The 23,274-nt window shown below is 42.2% G+C and overlaps 1 protein-coding gene across 7 annotated transcripts in view; it reads right to left on the bottom strand.

Annotated features, from left to right (window-relative positions):
- Positions 1-23,274, bottom strand: part of NR3C2 (nuclear receptor subfamily 3 group C member 2) — a 218,701-nt gene that overhangs the window by 11,498 nt on the left and 183,929 nt on the right. For 6 of the 7 annotated variants that reach the window (XR_012042663.1, XM_072862470.1, XM_072862471.1 and 3 more), the window contains 2 exons: positions 7,140-7,270; positions 2,717-2,874 (listed from right to left, as the gene is read on the bottom strand). Coding sequence is in view for 6 of the 7 variants with exons in the window: in XM_072862470.1 (XP_072718571.1) it covers positions 2,717-2,874; positions 7,140-7,270 (289 nt within the window). In the remaining variant the exon portion in view is untranslated. The remainder of the gene's footprint in view (positions 1-2,716; positions 2,875-7,139; positions 7,271-23,274) is intronic. The other variant, XM_072862473.1, reaches the window with a different exon arrangement.

Here is a 23,274-nt window from a genome sequence, read left to right as displayed (position 1 = left end):
CCTCGGCACTTTTCTACCTGCACATATGTTCAGTGTGTGGATGAATGATTTAGTATACCGAGCAATGTAAAACCATCTTGTTTGGGGTTTTTTTTCTTCCTCATATTATATAAGCCAAGCAGACTGCAATTTGATATTCCCATGCGCTTTATTTCACATAGTCCTCAGCAAGACTACTTAAAAATGAGGCCGATGAAAGCAAGAGTGAAGGTGCAAAGGAGCAGTATTTTTTTTATTGTTTATCGCTACACTCAGGTAAAGCGAACTCCACGAATGACGAGGTGCTGCTTTGCTCTGATGGAAAAGCTGGAGGCACCAGGAGGGCTGAATAAGCACGAATTCTGCACAAGTCCCTTCAGGCTTGTGCTGCAAATGCCAATGCTGTGGCTACAGCAGCATGTAAACATTGGGCTCCAGTTAGACTGCTCAGCACCAAATATATTCTGATCCTCTAAAATTATAATGGAGTAAGTTAAAAATACATAGGTGACAGCTGAAAAAGTGTTCCTCCTATACTAAGGAACTGAGCAGAAAATTTGCATTTACATTGATAGAACGGAGAAATTATGCACTAGCAGGCAGTGGGGGGAGAAGAATAATTCTCACTTCTTATTAATATTATCACCACTCTAAATTTATTCTGATGGATTTCAAAAACCAAAAAATCAGTTTTAAAGAGAAAAAATAAACAAATGCCTTTGTTGAACAAGTCTCCAATATCATCTCTGAAAGGAAGCACTGTTGTGCAGACAACCGGCCTTTTTAACAGAGAATGCTGACAATGGGACTTTTTAAAGAAAGTCCTTTGTAAGAAAGTGCTCTATTAAAACAAAAGTAATGTAAAAATAGCTTAATTAAAAATTAAATAAAATGCAAGAGCAGTCTGCTTCCTCTGGTTAGTTCAGCTCCCAGTGGTTAATGCCGTGTTTTGGAAAATGTCTGTAGGACATGGTAGCATTCTCAGTAAGTGTGTCTGTCATCCAGTCACCTTAACCACACTAACACACCCATTTAAATAACAAATCATAGACACTGCCTATTCTGAAGAGGATTAGAAAACTCCATAAATGCAGGGGTTTGTTATGCTGCCCTGAGGTTCAGATGTGAATATCTTGCAAATGATTTTATCATCCATCCCCTTTCTTTCCACTAAAACACTACAACTTCCTTTGCTGGCACGGAGCAAGTGAAACCCGATCTCTGAAGAATGAGCTATTACTGCAGTACTAATAATACTCTCCCTGCCTCCCACTAAGATTTGCAATGTTTTAATGAACAACAGAACAATATTTGAAAAATAATTCCATATGTACGTTCTGTAAACAGACCTCAGGCTCTTATACAGATTTGACCTGAAGTGCACTGTACTGTACTGTCTCTAAAAAAATGAAATTTAAGTCGAGTACAAAGAAGTACATTTACATGCAGGCTCTGAAAGCAAGTGCTGTAGGTTCTTCATGCAGCACAGTTACTTCCCTGCCCACCCAGGATGGAGTAGGACCATTTCTCCTTTGCTGCAGTTTACCGGTTTTTACTGGGAGGTGCTGAGCATGTGCTGCTGGGTGTCAGCCTCTGCTCATGGGACCCCTCCTCTCTTGTCCCCAAACGTGACTAAAGGTCGCTCCCACTGGCCCCATGAGTCTCCCGTCACTCGCTGCACTGCGGTGCAGCTTCAGAGAAGATGGGCGCCAGCCCTGCTGGCCCCAGGCAAGGGGCTGGTGCCCAGGGCACTCTCAGGGGACACTGGGGAAAACCCCTCAGCTTGAGGAGACCACTACAGCTGGGTCACTGGCTTCCTCTGTGGGGACTCCAGGCTCCGTTACGGAGAGCGTGGAGATACAGCCCTGCTGCTGCTCAAAGCATCTGGAGAGGTAAATCTCTGCACTTACCATTTTACTGGCTAGAACCGGGCTGCTCCCAACTGAACAGCTCAACAGGGGTTATGGATACCCCTTCTGAAATCGCAAGCTGGTCTCATGCACTAGGCACATACCACAACCCTTCAGAGTCACTCTGGGCTGAGGCACCAGCAGCCTGGGTATTTTGGGACTAAACTTTTCATTTCCCATGTCATTCATCATATCTCACACCTGACGCACGTAAAACAAACACCTCACACTGGAATGAGACAGGCGGTAGAAATAACCTAACAATACAGTGAATCTTGTACTTGAAAAGCTCAAATAAAGCTTCAAATACCCAAGATAGCTCCAAGGTCTTAATACACCTTTTCAAGTCATCATTATTACAATCCCAGCTGTAAAAGATCACCAAATTAATTCAACACTTATTAGCACATCAGGCATGTTAGATGTGCGACACTAATCTCGCACCTTTCATTGAGAAGCGACTCACGGGATACTCTGCGTGGCGCACTCGTGCTGTGTCTAACTTAGGGTCACAGCTAACATCACTTCTCCTGCTGAAGAGCCTCTGACCCCACTAATAGCTCTACTGAGCTTAAGTGAATCATTGGAGGAACACACTACTATTTAACATAGGAGAAGGCAGCAGGACCCAGCCCTTAATGACTTATATTTTCTTATTTTACTTGGCAGTTGTCCTTAAATTCGTCTAACAACTTCTCTCAGATGTTCCTTTAAAAAGAATTTAATTTTTTTCTCCCTGTTAGTTAACACAATTAAAGACTACTGGTTTACCTTAACGGAGAGATTTTTGCTTAACTTGTCTCCACTCCCTGAGGAGTTATACTTACATCATGCATGGAGTCAAGAAGTTTAGTCAGTTGGTAGAATCTCTGCCAGCTTTGCCCAGAGTTACTTGGACATTTAGTTACCATCTTCTTTAGTTCTTTAATGTAATTTGCCCTCATTTCTTCAAATGCAGCTTGGCTTTTGAGACCATCCTTGGGAACTGTCATTGAAAAGACAGTCTTATATTAATATTAACTGTATTGCTTATTCTTTTGATGTGCATACTTAAAAAGTTACACTAGTTAATGGATGAAGAATTAAATTTTTAAGCAAAGTCCATAATTTAACAGACATTGGTAAGGAATCAACAACATCATACAATTTTTCAAGTGATTCAAGCATCCTCTCCAGATCTGTGATTGCAGAAGCTGTGGCAGAGGACAAGATAACATCTCAGAAATACAACACATGCTAACCTCATGCTGAAACTGTTTTTAATACAACCCAAACACACACACACACAAAAAGGCAGATAGATCAAGGATATTTTTTTAGAAGTTGAAGAGGTGATTTATCGTTCTTGAATGATTCCCCACACTTGGCAGAGGAGGGGAAGGTACAGAATTACAGCTGTTATGTGCAGAAATGCTAGACCAAGTGACACATTTTTATGGCATCGAGTAACATCTAAAATTTCTTTGAATGTTAGTCTTTGAATGTCATCTGCATAACACCTAGAACAAACAGAGCCATTATTCTGCATGAAACAGAATACTATTTTCCAAACAGGCATCCTGACCCAGTGTTTGACCACGACATAAAGTTTCGAGTATTTCTAGTGTCCTATTGAAGTTCCCATCTGCCAGAGGGATCATTTCACAAATGGACTAAAAGTAGAGTTTTCTGATACTTTTTACTGTGACTGATATCAACAAGGCTAATTACAAAAGCAAATACCCTTGCACTCCAACAGGTTCTGCCCCAAACAGGAATGGCTTATAGGATCAGATCTCTAGGAAAACCCCAAGGAGGTTATTAACAACATTACACAAAATGTTCTGGTGTTTTAATACCTGGATTGGTTGAATACTGTTTAACCATCAAATATTTTTCTACTCTGCATCTCTTAATGCTAGTCCACAGAAGGAAAATAAAATACTACACTATACAGGAGTGAGTTTATTTTCTAAGCAAGCCAGAAATCTATGTCAGAGCAAGCTAAATGGGAAGTTACTTGTTAAAAAAGGAAAGAAAAAAAAGGTGATATTCCAATTTAGCTTACCCTGACTTAACATCTTGACAGAAATGTCTTGTTCATCTGTTCCCTTCCCTTTGAAATCCCGTGAACTGCCTTCTATCCCACTGCAATCACATCATAAGCATGTAACAACCACCCAAATGGCTCCAGAGTAGAAGCTTTAAGAAAAAGCACCCGTATCTTCTATCACCAGTATCTACCAGAGCAATTTAGCAATGGAAAACAAGGAGGAGCTCTACCACCACATGAGCAGCAAGGACTTGTGACCATCAGGTGCTGGAAGGGGGCACAAGGAGGAATCTTTAGAAAAAGTCTAGGAGGTAACGCACCAACCTGCCTACCATTCGGTAAGTATTATATATTACATAAACATAATACTTAATTTTTAAATTCTAGATGCCAAATCTCTCAGTCAGTCAGCTGACAGATAGAAGAAACTATCTGGAACAGATGTACAAATTCAGTGCAAGCTGAATGAATACGGAGACACGAATCAAGATGAATAAAGCCATCAGAGCATACTGTGGTCCTTGCACAAAATGCACAGGCTTTACAGTTCCTTTAATATTTACAGGCCTGTATTCCTACATGCTGCTTAACAACTGTTAGAGCCACTCTTTCTTTGTCTACTACTATGCATTTTACTGTTCTGTCTGAAAATTATTATACCATCACCCCAGCCAGATTATTAAGAAAGAAAGAAAGACCACAAATAAAGAGAACTCAAGCAAAACATGAAATTCTGGAGGTTTGCCCAGTGTTTCTGATTTTACTTATTAAATGCAGCAATGCTTTTGGCAAGCTCCCAAAATCTACAGTCTGTGGAAAGCAAGAAAACAATTGAGTTGTAATGTGTGGTTTCTTCCACATGTAAATGGAGTGAAACTTCCTTGATGTGGTCATCATGAAAGTTTCAGAATAACTTGTACTCTGCTCATCACACGATTCAATAAAAAATTTTAAATGAAAACAAACCTGGTGTTTTCTGTCATAAGGTTGTATCAAGGTGCAATCATTCGAAACCAGGTTTGCTGCCTTCACATGACACTTTCTGGGTTTTATCACTGTCTTAATTTCCATTTCACTCTCCTCTCTCTAATGTAAATATCCCAATTCTCCCCAAACAAACTATTTTTAGTAGGTTTTCTAGTGATTGTGGTGTGCGTTTGAAAGGGACCCAGCTAGCTGAAGTTAATTGGCCAGTCTAATCTCGCCTAGCAGATTCTCACAATAACTCAAGTCATTAGTTAACACTCTCAGAAAGGTAGAATAATAAATACCTAGCTTAAATAAATTTTGCTATGTTTTTAGAATGCCTTTAGGCTCTTTTTCTAAAGATTCTCCCTTTTTAGGGCTGATTAAAAAGTAGCAGAGCCAGATCTCCAATCCAGACACTCTCAAGAACATTTTGGGAGCTAGACCCCCCCCAAGCACATCCATGTTAAGCACTGCTAGTTGCTTCTGGAAAGACCATGAGTGACAACCTTCAAAAAAGCCCATTTAACCCCCAGGGCTATCCCGGAGCATATCAGCTCCCCACAGTCCCAGTTTCACCAGCAGACCATCTCCTGAATCCTCGGTGGAGTGGGACCCAGGGGTCAGACCCCACAGGCTGGGACACAAAGCCCTCCCAAACCGGCGGCATCTCTCCCTGTCCTGGGGAGCTGGAACAGCTTCAACGGGAGGGAGGGAGACAGACAGCTGAGCCCAAAAAACTTACAGCCCCAGGAGGTTTCTGTTAGTGGCTCCAAATCCCCTCCAGCCGGGATGGGAACTGCAGCTTCACGTCCTCCTTCAAAGGCAAGTACTTTAAACCACAGAGCTACCAGCTGGGTGGGATGGGCGAGGTCTGAATGAAAGGCACCGCAGACAGGGAGAAAGTGCCCGTCCCACCACCTCGCCTGAAGGGGCTGCCACTCAGCTTTGCTGGATGCTGCAAATCCCTTCGTAGGCACCTAACTCTGCCTGCAGCCAACGTGCCCGAGCCATGGCTGGGGACTCAGGAGGCTCCTGGGTGTCTAAATCTGCCGCTGCATCAGCCCGCTCTGGCGTCCTTTAGTGGTTTCGGCGATAACTGCCTTCCAGTGCTGCACAACTAACCCCTGTTGCTTGCCATTCGTTTCTTCTCTCAGCTTGCTGGGGCAGAAGATGGGGTGATAGGAGAAGACAGCAAGATCTCAAAGGGTGTGCTGGGCTCCGCTCGCCGCCGAATGGGAGACACTCTGCGCAGCACGAGCCTGGGCAGCCCCCGGCCCTGGCAGCCTCCAGCGTGTGTCCTGCTGCCAACAGCTTGCAAGTGAAAGCCAGAATAAGCGCAGCGGCCCCTTTGATCTCCTGCTCCGCCTCTCCCTGCGCAATGCCCCCACATCCAGCCTCCTTCTGCTGGGGGAATTCTTGCCCGGTGAGTTCACTGAAGTGACATCACGAATGCCCACCAATCGAGCTAATGCGTTATCTCAGCATGATGTCACTGAGTGGATCCCACAAAAAGGAGCATGATCATATAGAAGAAAGTCTGTTTACAGGTAATTAGCTTTTTCATCAAGACTGATGGAAAAGTAATGTACAAACTGCCGGTGTATTTATACAATTGTTCTGGGACAGGAGTTTTTCAGTATTTTCAGTAAGATAAGATCAAGAGATCTGCTAATTACTACACAGTGCTGTAACAAACACCAAGATGTAATTTCGTATCTTAAGAAAACTCAAAGCATGACGCTCGAGAGAAAAATAAAGCGTGCACTGTCATTTATTAAACTTTCAGAGCCCTGTAAAAGGGCTTACCATTCTCAATTCACTTGGCATTGGAAAATTAACCATTTTGCAGTACAAGCAACATACATCTTTTGATCTTGAAGGTGACGTTAAGTCACCCAAACTGGTGGCTTTGAGTGTTGAGTGGGGATTTCTCTCCAATCCCCAAAGCTGCTGCACTTTCTTGGCACGCCTGGCCGGCTTGAGTGGTTCCCGTACAGAGAGGGCAGCCAAAGCCCTTTGCCCGGCCACTCCTGTCCTTCCAACACACGACACATTCAAACTGCAGAGACAGTTCCCATGCTAACGGAGAGTGAGATCTGCAGATAAACCCCAAGAGATAAAACCAGGCTCATTCCTGCAGCCCTGCTGGAAACAGTTTGGCTCTTTTGTCACATTAGTTAAAATCATTGCACCTCTTTGTGAATTGGAATATTTTCAAGTATTCCCATGTAACCATGAATCTAACTTACCTGTGCTTAACAGCAGCAAGACTTTCATTATAGTGTACTCCTCAAAGCTAAGCTGCAAGCGAAAAAACTGCAGACTGATCTGGTGCATCCCCTGGCACAGTTCAAACATAGCAGACTGGCGCATCCGTTCCCTGCAAAGAGAAGGAAAGAAAATCCAGAGGATAAATACGGGAGAGTGCAACGTGCACGGGGCAGCCCACGTATGAGGAAAGTGAGGCGTGACCTGGAAACCAAGCACTGATCATGCAGAGGGCAGCAGTAAGACACACCGCAGCTGCAAAGTTCAGGTTAGGTAAGGGAGCTGGGGACTACAGAGATGAAGCTGGAGCCCTGCCAGCCCCGGAGGGCTGCCTGGTCCCCGTGCTGGCAGAAAAACCCACTGCCTGTGAGCTTTGGGGGACCTGGGCATCGCCTTGCTCAACTCCTACACCATCTGCAATGGATGGCTGAGTTCACTTCACTACCCAGCAGACTACAGGCAGCATTAACATCCACCCCACTAAAAGGAACAAAAACAAATGTAATTTGAGTTTTATACAGTGATGATGTTAATGAACTGGCAAAAATGTTTTAAAATGTGTTTGAATTGTCAGCGCTTGTTCAGCTCTGCTCTGGCTGATGGAAATGAGCCTGCTGGAGCGGTCAGAACTGGTGCAATAGGGGAACCTAAACCCACTGCGTGCACGTTTTAAATTATACATCCCCCATCGGTTGATGTACAGGTGGAAATGGGTTTCGGAAGTGTCTGGTGCAGAGATGAGCTGGGGGAAAGGATGGCCAAGGAGGACTGACGGCCTCACACCTGCAGCCCGCACCACTTGGGGCGGTCAGCCCTGGCCCCAGCCCAGCAGCCTCCAAGGCTGCCTGCAGCCACGGACAACAGGAAAACCCATGGCAAGGAGTGCTGCTGCCCACTGTGCACGGTCAGGTCCACAAGCCAGCAGGGCCCAGGGGATCAGGGATTTCCACCGTGCCAGCAGACATCTTGACTCTTCTCATCCTGAATAACAGTCCCATAAAAACACGCTGGCAGGTCTGGAAAATGGGGAAGTCGTTTAACAAAAATAAAACTTCATATTACTGCCTTTACGTCTACTGAGGTGTCTGAAGTTAAGAAACGATTGGGATGACCACTGCCTCAGCCAGCAGCACTTGTGCATCCTTCCCAAGTAACCTCCATTTCAAAAACTCCGATTACTGCTTTTCACAGAATCGTATAGGTTGGAAAAGACCTTTAAGATCGAGTCCAACTGTAAACCTAACGCTACCAAGACCACCACTATACCACGTCCCTAAGCACCTCATCCAAACGTCTTTTAAATACTTCCAGGGATGGCGACTCAACCACGTCCCTGGGCAGCCTGTTCCAATGCTTGACAACCCTTTCAGTGAAGTAAAATTTCCTAACATCCAGTTTAAAATTTTTCCTCAAAATGCAACAGGTCTAGTTCCAAGGATGAAAGTGTAGGAACAACAAGGAGAAATTACTTCCCCATTGCCGAAATTCTTGTTAATATACTACACTGGACCTTCTACAGGGAATTCTTAGTCAAATTGTTGCAATGGTCTCTTATTCTGAAATATTCTCTGAAATATTCAAAAATTCTGTATGTTTTTTCCCAAAATAATCATCTAAAATAGTCTGGAATAAAGGAGTATATAAGACAGTCTCGTTCATTAATACAGATTTTTGCCTGTTAAATCATAAAATAATAAGGATACATGACTTGTATCCAGTTTACTCTTTTTTTTCTTTAAATATACTTTGATACATTTAGCTGCAGACCCTATCTCTCTTCTCTGAGGCAACCCCAGGCTAACCTGTCCTGCACAAATTTCAGGCAGAATTAGCTAGGATTTTGCTATATTTCTAAAGCCCCTATCCCAAACCACAACAGCTACAACAAAGAGTCACTGAGAATTGCCTGTCTCATTTTGAAACTACGATATATATGTGGGTATTTAGACAAGGCGCTATAATTGTTCAGTGACCACTACTTTTTTTTTTTAATTGCTCAACAACAATTGTCTGTATTTCTTCAAACATTTTTTCACATAATTGGGGAATTGGATGAAGTTCAGCTAATTATTTTAACCAAGCAACTGCCTTTTCAAATATACAAATTGGCTGGTGAAAGAGAAGAATCATACTGTGTGCAAACAAAAACTGACGTAATCTTCCTGGTGTTTTATTTCACTACTGCCAGAGCAGATTTTATTTTCCTCCTTAATACTAATAAAGCAGACTCCCCATTGTTATATGGGCTCTGCACTTTTCCCCCACTCCACCCTCTTCTTGAGACTAAGAACTTCCAGCTTCTTTTTTTTTTTTTAAATTTAATAGTAGTAGTAATGCCATGTTTATTTATTTTTATTATGCATCATGGACTGCAGGGAAGAAAACAAATAGAAGAAAATAGTATTTGAATGCTTTGGATGGTGACTGAAATACCACTTGGCCCTCTGTTTGAGAAGAGCAGCCTCCGCTCCTGGATGCATGCAGGCACGAGCACACAAGCCCGGGTCGCACGCTGCAGAGGACTTACAGATGCCACTTGCACACTCAATGCCGGTCGCGTGCTATGAACGCACACAGAGTGACCCTGAGTAACTGGGATCAGGTGAAACAGAAAAGGATTTGCAGAATTAAAAGACGTCAGATACACACAAATGGGCATTTCTGAAGCTGCTGTACCGGGGGTCCCACTCCAGCCCCGGGTCTGCCTGAGGTTGGTGGCCAGCATCCAAGGCTTGCGGCCAACCCAGCACAGCAGCACCTGGATCTCTCCTGGTGTTTGGATGTGCCCTTAGCATGGGTGACCAAGTATGCCAGGGATGGGGTCTCCTTCACGTTTGGCTACTGCATGACTCAGCCTACCCCTCTTCAGGGACATCACCCTAAACTGAGGTCCTCCTGCCTGATGGGTTGTTACTGCCCACAGGCCAAACAGCTGCAGGCACCTCTGAGCTGACCCAGAGACAGCTGGGGAAAAAGACCCTGAAAGAACCCAGAGAGAGATCTCCCTCCTGCTGGTCCTGCTCCCCTCCCTCTTCCCAAAATTACCAAACCCAGGTCTAGGACACAGATAATGGTGGTTCCTAATTGACCTCTCCCAGGAGGCTCAGAGGGATACGTACTGAAGTTGAAAGGCAAATGATTAATAAGGGACATTTGTATTTAAAAAAAAACATTTTAAGGTATATTGCAGACTGCTAAAGACTAGCAGCGTTCAAAACAACAACAGTCTATTATATCCATTATTACTTTTGCAGGACACCAAAGTTAGTTTCTCCAGCCTCAGAACATAAAGCAGCTGCCACCATCCCTGCCTGTGTTTGACCGCCACAGACACAAGAAGCATCAGACCTTTCATCCAATACCACAAGCCCCACAGAAAATAAACTGAAACATTTTGAGGTTTTGTCTCAGGTTTCTCATGCTTTCACTAAACAGCGTGGCAAAACACTCTATGCGACAGCTAATCTAAAAGTATCCTGACTCAAAACCTTTTTTTTTTTTTACATTGCATTGCACATTTTGTGACATTTTACTTTTTCTCTCTTATGTTTTTCTTTGTATTTGTTTTGCTTTTATATGATTGCCTAAATAGAAGGATTTTAGTAAAAGTCAGTTTTTTTGGTTGGGGTTTTTTTTTGGTCTGTCTTTTAAATATTTAGTCTTTTATCTACTTACAAGTATTGATCTCTAGTTTACCCTCAAGGAAAACCTGATGGCATTGTTTGTAGTCAGATAAAATTATACACAGAACTAGTTACTAAGTAGTTTATTTAACATACAGCAAACCTGTAATTTCAAATCAGTTTCCCTCCTGAAAAATCAATTCAGTTGATTTATTACTTATTTACAATTTATTACTAAGTACAAATTATGTTAGTTAATTCATTACTCTGTTTAATGTAAGATAAGCATTTTGTGGGAGTTTACAGTATTCAACTTTGCATTTGATTTTTAACCCACACAGTGTAAAATAAGAGGGTACAGAGCTTTTGGAAAAGTCAGATGCTGACATCGCAGATATCCCAATACCATGAGAGTAACAACAAAATAAAGCAATAGAAATGGCTCATATTTTAAAAGAGATGAGGCACATAGAAATTAGGGCATGTCAACATAACATGAACAAAGTTATTTCTTCCTTACCAAATGCCTCATCTAAGAGTAAATACCATCAAGTCATCACAAATGCCATTACCACCATGGGGAAAAATGAAAACAAACTTTTATGTTGCCTCCCATTGCCTTTTTTTTTTTTTTTTTTTTTTTAAGAAAAAAAAAAGGGGGGGCAAAAACCAACCAACCAAACCCAGTTCTACATCTGACACAGCATATAAACTTCTCAACATGGAAAATGGAGAATGTGAAGATCTGGAATATAAGGTCATGTATCTTTATGGGGACATTTAAGAAGGTAAGTACATTTAAGTAATAAAAGGCACGGAAGTAAAGCTCCGAATCCGCTGTGTGGATACGCATTCAAAAGTGGTGTCATTAGCTCAGTTTAGCTTAATCCTCCTTCATAATAATACGCTTTAAACTTTACACCTTAAGTTAATCCATCTTAAGTTCCCCGAGTGTCTCCTTACAGGCTTAATTTAATGCCCGGCTCACATTCTGCCTGACCTTTCCCGCAGCCGCAGCACTGAGGGCAGGCAGAGCGGCCGCAACCAGCCCATTCCCCCCAGCTACTGCTCTGCCCCATTTCCATCTGCTCCTGCAGAGCCTCTTTGGCCACAGGTACCTTGTGTTAACAGGTCACCGAGTTGCTCACCACATCCCTACCGGAACTGAACTGCCACTGCTTTTCCCTCCTTTCCCGTGGGAGGAAGACGAGGTGGGTACCTCTGCTGGCGAAGCCCTCCAAGGCACCTCAACCACCTCAGTGGGAAGAGGCGTTTTGTTCCTGCTGTTGGGTTTCTCTCAATGATCCGCAGGAAACGTGTTCCTAGTCGAGAGACCCCCTGGTACTTTCCCTGAGTTCGCCTGCTCTTTCTCCCCACCTGATCTGGGATCTCTCCCTAACCCCATGCAATCACTATGTCCTAACCTCTCTCATCTCTGCCACCCTTACTCCCAAATTGACTCCAGATCTCCTATCTTCCTTCCATGGGCAGGCTGCATGGAGACCAGCTCTGCGGTACCAGCCCAACACCTCAGCCTATTTCATCCTCAACATCTACCCACAGAGAGCTGAGCACATGGATAAGAAAGTGGCAAACCAACCCAGCTCCTCCTGTACCCCTACTCCGTGGAAGCATCCATCCTTTTACACAGGGGCAAGTGATGAGGCAAATGGCTGGAGCACCTGGCCAAAACAGAACAGATGCCCCAAATCACCAAGGGATGAGCCACCCAACTGCAATAGAGATGTAGGATTTGAGCAGTCACACTGGGGGAGCAAGGATGGTTTAAGGAAACTGTTTAAGACAAGGCATCCTAAATACCAAACCAGTCATATATCTCATTAATACCCTTACGTGACCTCCACAGGAACCAAACAGCCACATCAAAAATTGTGAAACTACAGGCACGTTGTACAGAAACAACTTGTTATGAATAAGTAACTTATAATTTATGAAGTCATCATAAAGTCTAGTATCGTAAATCTCCTTGTTGAGAATGGAAACTGAAACTCAACTGACCGTACCCAAAAAGAGAAACCCACGCATTAAGGAATATTCACTCACAGGCGAAACTCGGCCCCAAACCAAACCTGATACCATGCTTTATTTACTTTCTCATGGATACTATTCAAAGCCACAGCACAAGGCATCTTCCTAAATTAGATGGGGAAGTGAAGAAAGGGAAAGGTGTGGTGGGTGTTTTGAAGTTTCATCAGTACTCACGGGGCTTGCTGATAATCCCAAGAAAAACTGGGCAAAGGCATCCCCTTTCACAGCACCTCAGAGGAACAAATGTGCAGCTGACTTAGTCCCTTGGCCTCTGCAGCTCAGAAAAGACTTAGGAAAAGACGAAACAACGCTCATAGCAGAAGTCTGATGTCAAAGATATTCTTTGTGTTTCCTGATTTTACTTTTTTTCCCCCTATAATGGTTTCCAATTTTATAATCAAGAGCCTTTCCTTTGCTAGACTAAAACCTGTACCCATTTGAAGCCTGTCCATCATTTAAAATTATTTCAGGGGAATTCAGAAAGTACATTACACTGTAACAAAACCAAACCAACCAACCAACCAAACAAATGCAAACCAACAAGAAAACCTGCCAAAGGTCTGAAGGTCAAAACCAGTTTGGAAACCTCAGAAAGCAAGGTGTGCTTTGCACCATGCCAGAAGGGATCAGTTTGAACTTGGCAGAGAGAGGAGTGAAACATCACCAGAAACCTTTGGGGCAAGGCAGGCAAGCTGTGGATAAAGGAGGAACAGACCAGGGACATGGAATTGCAGAGTCCCTTGTTCAGCTGCTCAAGCCATCTCATCAGAAAAGCCCTTGGCTTGAATTATCTTACCTGGCTTAGGAGGGGTTCACTTGTCTGGAAAAAGTTTTTAGGTTCTTGGGGAAAGAAAAGTAAACATATTATTGTAACAACAATTTACTCTTTCTTGAGGGAGTATTCCACTTCAACAGCTCCATCATGAAGAACGGTGGGAACAGAATGACACTACCGAGCACAAATGGAACCTATTCTTCCGTGCAAAGGGGCAATCACTCCACTGCTTTTTGTGCGGTGGCATTGGGAAAGACTGCGCATCATTCTGCTCAATGGACTGTACCCAGACACCTGTTTCCCACCTTGAAGCCATTACAAATGCAACCAAAGTCAGCAGTACTGGAGCAGCATCATTAAGTTATTGCACTGATCAAAATCCAAGCCAAAATACATGCAGAATTCAGGCAAAATTCAATTGTGACTTTTCATTCAGCACTGATTTCTTATTCAGCACTTTCTAATCTCTCCTCACTCTGCAAGCCACAGCAGAAAAAGACAAAAACGTAATCCCTTCAACACACTGCCTTCAACTCTTAAAGCTTTAGAGCCATCTCCTTCCAGGAAGGAAAAAATACGTTACCTTGCATCAATGGCAAATGCAGGCACTCAATCCTGTTGAAATTAATGGCAGTTTTGTCATCAGGTTCTACTGGAGAAAAACCTGGGTCATGCCCATTTTTCCTTTAACTTGTCAGTAAGCCAGCAGAAATAAATACCCCATCTTCGGCACCACCAGAGACCTCCTCCTCCTACTGATAAGGCAGCAGATGCTCTCCCTAAGCAGCAAGGGACAGAGAATTCAACTATTACCCTGCAGTTGGTTAAACTGCCATGGATAAACATAGGCTGGAAATTAGGTGGTTTATCCAGGAAAGTGTCAGCCTAGAGGTAGCATACAGGTGACAGCCTCAGACGACCACCCTGCTGCCTACACAAACGATGGTGGATCTCAGCCAGGTTACATCATTGCATCTCTTGGCTGCCTGCTCTATCGTGCTGCTGGAAAACACTGTCCTCGTACCAGGCCCAGGGAAAAAACCTGTGGCCAGGAATGGCCACAAAACAACGTGCCATTGCCTCAGCCCCCAGTGACAGCCTGGGTTTTCAGCACACTCTTACATTCCCAGGCCATTTTGTCTGATACCGCTGAACTGCCTGATGCAGCTATTGCCCATGTACTCGCTCCTTCATAGAGAGGCAGGCAGGTGCCAGCAGTAATGTCTTAAAGCAAAGCTGCAAGACCTGCCACCAAATGTCACCTCAGCTCCTCCTGCTGCCCCCAAATCCCTCTGCCCTGTCCTACCTCACTTTAGTCACTACTGATAGTCAGCCTTTCTTCTCTCTACCTAGAAACTGGGGAGAAAAAAACCTCTGCCCTATTAATCTGACACAGCAGCAAGGCCTTGGCACTACCATCTACTTTGAAAATAAGGAGGTTTTATGGTGAGATCCCTGCAGCAGCAGGGAATTGGCTCGAGGGTCCTGGTGATGCCTCCTGCTGCTGTGTTCCTGCAGGTATCTGACATGCAACAGGAGAAAGCTGCTCCCTGCAAGGAAGCATAGTATGCAAAAAAGACAGATTTCCTGCTCCAAAAGTTGCTGAAAGAGAAGTACTTCAGTAATGATCTCCCCCCACCAAACCTACCACATGAACGTGTAAACCCACTGTTACCAAAGTAAAACATTTAACCCCAACAAGCTTCTCTCCAGGTGACTGGGATGCTGCAGACTGAGGGCTGCATAACTGGGAGCACTGGCACTACAGCAATGACCTTGGCAGAAGAAGCTGCCGAACCCAGGACAAAACAGGGAATAGACCAAGGATCACCAATGGTGAACACTGATAATCAGACAAGGAAGGTCATTTCACAAATAAAACAGATCTACAGACATAGCTGGTATTTTGTGGGCTTTAGCCACCCAGACATACAAACTTGGCAATTTTTACACTGAACTTAAAGGAGTCAATTCTGAAAATTAGTTTTCTCCCAAGAAAGTCCTCCTGGTGATCCTGGAGAATACAATCCCAGGTAACTAAGGATACTAAGTATCTCAGGATACAAGGACCCCAGGATACTAAGAAATTTAGAGCTGCTTTAAAGTTTCAGCTAAGTGTCCTCCTGTTATATGCCTATCAACAAAGCAACTGGCAACAGCTCATGGATAACGATTGCCAAAGGAGAGTTTCAGCTCCCAATCAGTAACAGAGAACTTGTGCTAAAATCCGACTTAATAATCAACCAGTTATATAACCCTAAAATCCCAAGCACATCAATAGCAAAAAACCCCAAGTATCTGCTGGAATTAACAGTTAATTACGCAGTTAGCAGAATGCTGACACCAAATACTCTCTTTTGGTTTGCATTTGCATTCCAAAAGAGACAAATCACAGTTTAAATGAGAAAATACATAATTATGCCTTTACCAAAATGCTTTTTCAATACCACATTCAATAATAAGTGATGATAACGTACACATGACAATAAATACTCTATTAAAGTTCATCAGAGAAAGGTATCACCAGCCAGAAAAGGTGCCCATTTGGTATTGTTTTATATATCCATTATGCCAGGGCTCATTGTCACTTGCAGTGGTTCATCAGCAAAATCACTGCTATATTCCACATGCAGTAGCAATTCTCCTCTTGTGCCAACAATGCCTCGGAAATCAAGACTTTGCTCATGCTGTCATGCAAAGCCTGGCATTTTCTGGAAGTCAACCGAGGCATGCCTTCCTCTCATACCAGTTTAGAGAAACTACTTCCTAATTTTTCTTTTAATCTGGAACATTAATATTTAACTCTATACAGAAAGTAGCGAAAGGAAGCACTATGCATATGAAAGGCATTTGGAGATGCCACCAAACAGCTCACTGACGTGCAGAAAGATTAAAGCAGCACCATGTTCAGACAGACACTTGAAAGGAACAAACGACTTCTCTATCCCAGCCCTTCCTGTCAAGGACCTCGAGAGAAGTGAAAAGACACCCTCCCAAAAGGCTTGTGGATGTCCCAAAGTCATGCTGAGACAATACTAAGAGACCATAATTATGCCAAGTTACATGTAAAATCATCGCGCAAGTCTTCATGCTAAAGTCATAAAAACTAACAGTCAAACCCTTTCAAACACATCACAAGCTGGAAATCGGCCAGAACATCCACTGGGCCAACAGATGATCAAGATAAAAAAGAAGTGTTTGAGAAAGATCAGGCCACAGCAGAAAAGTTAAATAAAATCTTTGCATCAGTGCTCTCCATAAAGGAGTCCAGGAAGGCTCTGCACCAGTCTCCCTTTTCAGTGAGTGTGAGAACTAGTTTCAGATTAAAGTGTGAGTAGAAGAGGGTTTAGAAAGAAAAAAAAAAAATACAGTAAAATGAATAGTAATAAATCACCAAGACCAGATGGCATCCATCCATGAGCTGTAAAGTAACTTAAATACAGAATTGCTGAACTACTAACTGTGCTGTGCAGCTTATTGCTTAAATTGCCCTTATAAAAGGCGTGGAAGGTGACAAACGTGACTGATTTCTTAAAATGGGTCTGGGAGTGGGGAGGGAGCACTCAAGAGACCAGAGGCTAGTAAGTCTCATTTCTATATCTAGCAAAACGATTGAAAGAGGATCATTAATAGATAAATAAATATGCTATAAGGGAAGAAAGTCAGCACAGCTTTGGCAAAGAGAGGTCATGTCTCACGAATCTGTAAGAGCGCTCTGACAATAGCACAAGGATGTTCTGGTCGATACAGGCAATGTCTGTACGACGGAAATGCTTTGCACATGCCAGGTCTAGCTGCATCCCACGGCCATATGGGGTGAGACCTAAGCAAACACCAACCCTCTCCTCCTCCTTTCCTCTGCCCTGGTTTCCACGCAAAGGAAATTGGAGCATGCAGCTTGGGTATGGGCTGCAATACCGTCTGTCGGCGTGCCAGCATGGGTAATTACTGGTCTAGGACCTGCACACTGCGCTTTGCATCAGGAGGTATGTGGGGATGCAATCACAGCAAAGTTGGGTTTTAAAGCTATTAAAAAGATCTCCTGAAAACTCTTAAAGAGAACTCAGGGATAAGGAGGAGGGCTCTTCATGGATTATTAGCAGCTTAAAAATAGGAGACCAAGGGTAATAATAAATGGACATCTCTCACAAGTAATGGAGGTTACCAGGGAAGTCTCACAGAGCTCTGCACTGGGGCCTGGCCTGAAAACTCTACTCATACATCATCTGAAAAAAATCAGACCTATGGAAGTGACAGAGCTTGCTGATGACTCCAGACGATGAAATCAAGAGCTGCCTGTGAAAAACTGCTGAAAAATCTTGCAAAACTGTATGGCTGGCTGACAAAATGGAAGGTCAAAATCACTAACTGCAAGACAATGCAGGCAGTATAATCATCTTCCACCATACATACAAAACAACTGCCTCTAAATTAACAAACATCACACAATAGAGAGACCTAAGTGTAACCTGGAACAGGTTTTTGGGGCTTCTGTCTTCTGAAAATGCTTGCTCAGTGAAGGGTGGGAGAAGAAGAGTCGAGAGGAAGACAGCAATCGTAATTTTGCTACTGTGTAAATCCACTGCACTCTGAACAACGTGTGTCATTCTGGTCTCCTCCCGAAATTAATAAAATGTGCTAGCAAAAGCAGTGAGGGAGGAGATGAGGACAGCTAGGGGTAGCAAACAACTGATACACAAGGGGAGATTAAATTGACTAGCTGATTCTGCAGCTCATAGAAGAAACGATGGGACTTGACAGAGATCTATAAGCGATAAATGGCATACACTGGGTGAAAAGGAATATATCCACTATTACTACAAACACAAGAATGAAGTGGCACTCCATTAAATTATCAACTACCTGCTTTAGAAACATCTCCAACAAACAAATATGCATAATTAAATTGCAGAAGCGAGTGCCACAGAACATTTTAGACGTCAAGATTATAAATGTATTCAAAAAGGTATTAGGCAAATTCACAGAAGAAAGATACGGAAGGGCTATTAAGCACAATTGTCCGAATGCAATCTCCCGTTCAGAAAGTACCTAATTCACTGACTGCTGGAACGGGCAAACGAAGAAGTATCATTTTACCCTTGTCCTGATCTTACACTTTCTTTGCAACTGGCCAGTTTAAAGGATGAGAAACTGTGCTAGATGGACTTCTGACAGTTTTCACATTCTTACGGATCTCCTTAAAACTACTTTATCTCCTGTTTTCCTTTACAGTTTCACAGTTTTAACTAAAACACCCTAGAAATTTAAGAAGTGTTTAGAGATAAAGGCATTAAAAGCCAGAGCCTTTAGAAATTTATGCAAAGAAGTTGAATCTATTGTTTTGCCCAACCATTGACCTGTTTACAAAGAAAAAGCAAAGTAAGACTCGGAAAATCTAGCTGAAGCATATTACATATATTATGTACAGGTGTGACAGTAGTTCTTCAAACTTTCCCTCTGTGTCTGCACTATTTTGGGAAGGGTATGTAACAAAATCCTTTCATATACGTCTCTGGATGGGAACTGAGCTGCACTTTATGAAAAAAAGTAAATAATAGTAACAATGTTTATAAAAAATTTACTGACAAAGGTATCCACTTCTCACTGCACTGACAGTTTAGATTGTATGAATGCAGTACTCCTCTTCAAAATAATATATGCAAGCAAAAATCATGCAGGGAGGAATATCAAGGAGTGCTTGCTGACGTTTTAGCAAGATCAGCAATCACACACACAATTTATTAGCAAAGAGTGAACACTGACAACTCTTATCAACAATCATTGCGGCAATACTAATTAAAAATGAGGGATTTGGAGACTGCCAGATGAAAGAGATTACAAAAACGTACCTAAATTTAGACACTATAGGATTAACAGACTGCAAAAGAAACCAAAAGGGTTAATAGCCATCATCCTGCAAAACGTAAACGGTGAAAAAGTAATCTTTTAAACAATAAAAGAAGTTACTTATTGGCTTTATCACCGCTCACAGATGATCTAAGTAATCATCCCCACCCGCTCCGAGGTATATAAGGTTAAAAAAAATCTGCTGTTCTTAAATATTCAGCTTATTTTATTACATTTATCTTCCTGCTGTTACTATAGAAATCAGAATATCAGAAAGACTTACAGGCTTCAGCACTGAAAGGGCACAGAGAGGCAGCTGCATCCTTGCACTGCCTTACGCAACACCAAATCCTAATGGTCCCAGCTTCCACAAGTATATTATGAGAGGATATTAGGAACATAATGAAAAGACAATGAACATGCTATTTACTAATAAAATACACATAATTAATAAATGCAGATTTTAAATAAAATCTTAGCTATTCAGATGAGCTACATCTTAATTCTTAATTTAATTTTATGACTTTCCTCAATGTTACAAAATCCTCTGCCCATTCACATCCCATGACATTAGCACAGAAACTTCACAGAAATCCCCATTTACTGAAGCTGTTTTTCTGCCTCTACCTCATTTGCTCTACATCAACTTTCTCATTTGAAAAATGTATTCTCTCTTTTTCCTCTATTGGTAATATCAACCTCTGTCTGCTTTTAAATTTTAAAACTTCCCACTTGGGGCAATTACCAAAGGCATAGCATGAAAGATCCTTGCAATACTACATTTTTATTTTACTGAAAGTTAAATCTTGCACTTTAAAGGAAGGATTCATATTAATTCGCAGTAACCTTTGTTAGTTTGTTAAACTACATTACATACGTAGTATTACTGGGTTATTTAACAATATCTGGAGTAGATGATTGAATTTTATAATGAAAAAGCCATCCATACTGCACTACAAACTAGAAAAGTAGCCAGTAGTGTCACAATTGCCTTAAATGGCAATAATGAAAGGACAGCCACTTCTTAGTTTAAAATCCATGGCCTGAAGCTTCACCTTATCAGTCAAAAGCACCAACCAATACGTCAATTGGTATATTCTGCTCTTAATGTTTTATACATAATATTCAATAAACTGAAGCCTCTACTGAAACCTTTTTACTGTAAGGATTGAGCTGCATATGATGTAATACAATAATTTCAGAGATGGAAAAAAACCATCGCTGATCCAAATGCTTGTGAAAACTGTCCCCAGATATTAGACTCGTTTTTTCAAGTTCACTTCAATAATTTTGGGTACCTTGTACAATGCCTAGTGCTGTTTTTATCAGGGAAACCCTCAAGTCCTTGACTAGGGTAAAAATCCGATGAAAGAAAGTACAATGGCTAGGAAATTCAGAACCTGCACACTTATCCACCTATGATTTGTTCTTTATGCTGCAGATGACAAACCAAGAACAATCAAAGGAGCAAGAAAACACATGGCACATTAGTCATTCGGTGCATGTGCAAAATACTGTTGAAATACTGATGCTGTACTTTAATGTACTAAAGTGTCTCAACACGGTGTCTCAGTATTACTGAACTCTTTCAGTATCCCACATCATTGCTATTTTACAGCTAGATAAGGCTGGAATGGTAAATAAGATAATTTGGGTAAATTTCCTAAAAATAGTAAACAATTTTGGAATTTGAGTCTCTTCTTCAAAAGTCCCCAAGGATTTAGAAGTCTACAGAGACCATGTAAAACCTAAAATCAAAAGAAAAATCGAGACCTGCGGGGGAACTGAAGCGTTGGGCTGGCCCTCTGGTTAAACCAGCGCATGCCAAAGAGGACGCACGGCTTGATTTTTAGTTTTTGTCAGCAATGCCATCAGCTGGGTTTTTGCCCTACGGAGAGGTGAAAAGCCACCATCCCTCTTCCTTAGGGAAAGGGATGGATAAGCAGGGCAGCTTGCCATGAGGGATGCAGTTTCTGGCCTCCAGCTGGGAGGGGGAATATGTACTGGGAGCACAAGCCATGGCCCCGACGGCAGCCCATGTCCCACCGCTCCTGCTGGTTTCCCATGTCAGGGGGGGGCGAGGATCCCTGCCACGCCACATCTTGGCTCCTGCCAGGTTTCTGTTGGCAGTGCTGCACTCGTAAATGCTTTTTATTCCTTCCTGAGCCTCTGAAAGGTTGCCAGCTGATGCCCTGACTTAATGTATGGGTGGAAGCAGATACCTGGGAAGTTGCCACCACTAGCTGGCAGGACAGCAACTGCCTGAGCCCATCACAGAAACGTGAGCAAGAAGGAGCATCCCTTGCCTTCCTCTGGGATTTCAGCACCTGACTTTTGCACTGCAAACACATAAACTCCTACTATTGAAAGATTCAGATCATCAGATTTCTTCTAGGACCTAAACTGTCACACTCTCTTTTCAAAAACGCTGGGGACTTTTCCTTCAAAAGGACACAGCCAGAGAAAGAATCATTTTAACTATTAGTTCAATGATTAATTCATGTAGTACGGGAGAGACTAAGGGAATTTGAAACTAACTTCCCTACCTTCCAGGACCACGTCTTAAAAATCATGTTTTAGGCTGTTCCCTGTAGCAAACAGTTAATTTTACATAGCTTCAGACAGAATCCCTGAAAATAAGCTAGTGTTAAAAAATTTTTAAGCGTATTTTGCTACATCCTTTGCTTTGTTCTTGCACCCATTCCAAGCAGCACCACTCAGTTTCCTGCTTTCAGCTGTGTATAATTTTACCAATTTAATGCTCTGGACTTAAATTATCCATGCATATGCCTACCTCAGGTTGAATTAGATTAGAAAATTTCAGCTAAAGTCTTTGGTTAAATCTTGAGAGAAGTTTTCTCCCTCCCTTGAGTGAAATAAACAACAGCCATTTTTTTCTGTGGGATTTCTGTTACTTTGCAGTAGGAACCTGAAATGTCTCAGAGCTTAGGTCTTGAATCAGGGATAGTCGTTTTCCATGTCTTAAGAAAATCTTCCCCATTAATATCTCTCTGTTCTCCCAAATCCCTAGATCCATGCAAGGTAATGCTTCCTTGCCGGCAACAAATGAAGCAAAAATCCAAGTGTCTCTCACTACATAATCCTGTATCATCCCTACAACTCATCCAACTTGATCAATACAAAAAGGAAGGAGTCACATGGGAAAAATATTACAGGATAACATAAAAGTTTGGTTATGGATACAGTCTTCAAAGCATGTACCCAAAGGGCTGAAACTACAATTTCACAGACCACCTTAATTTTGGAATTTTGCAACTTCTCGAATTTGAGCTTGCAGCCTCAAGAACATTATTGCAACATCTTTTGAGTGTTATTAGATACGCACCAGTCATCCTTTAAGAGTGTTTACCTGCAATAGGAATTACGTGGTGTCACATATATGACCATCTTTTAAAGATTTACTGAGGATTAAAACTAAAGCTATATATATATATATAAAATATTAGTTTTGATTACAACTACTATGTTACAAAAGAAATGGATTAAAAAAACCCACACAGTGTAACTTACACACAACATAAAATACACTGGTCTATTTCATGCCTCTTTTCAGGCTGTTTTTAGGCATTTCTGTAACAGGCTGAGCAGCCATCTTCTTATCCCTCAGTTCACATCTTCGCGTTTACTTAAGCCCAATTAAAGCAATGGAATATACGCATAATCCATAAAGACAAACAGTACACTTAATTCGATATATAACACGACTAAATGGAGGCGAAGAAATACTTCCAGCCTTCCATAAGCCTAACAGGAAATCAAACCACGTATGAGTAGGGAGGCATTTTGCACTGTATTTGTACA

This window comes from Ciconia boyciana, chromosome 5 (genome assembly GCF_034638445.1).
Source record: "Ciconia boyciana chromosome 5, ASM3463844v1, whole genome shotgun sequence".
Lineage (NCBI taxonomy): Eukaryota > Metazoa > Chordata > Aves > Ciconiiformes > Ciconiidae > Ciconia > Ciconia boyciana.
Note: the sequence above shows the minus strand (reverse complement) of the source record. Positions and strands in the feature narration are given on the sequence as shown.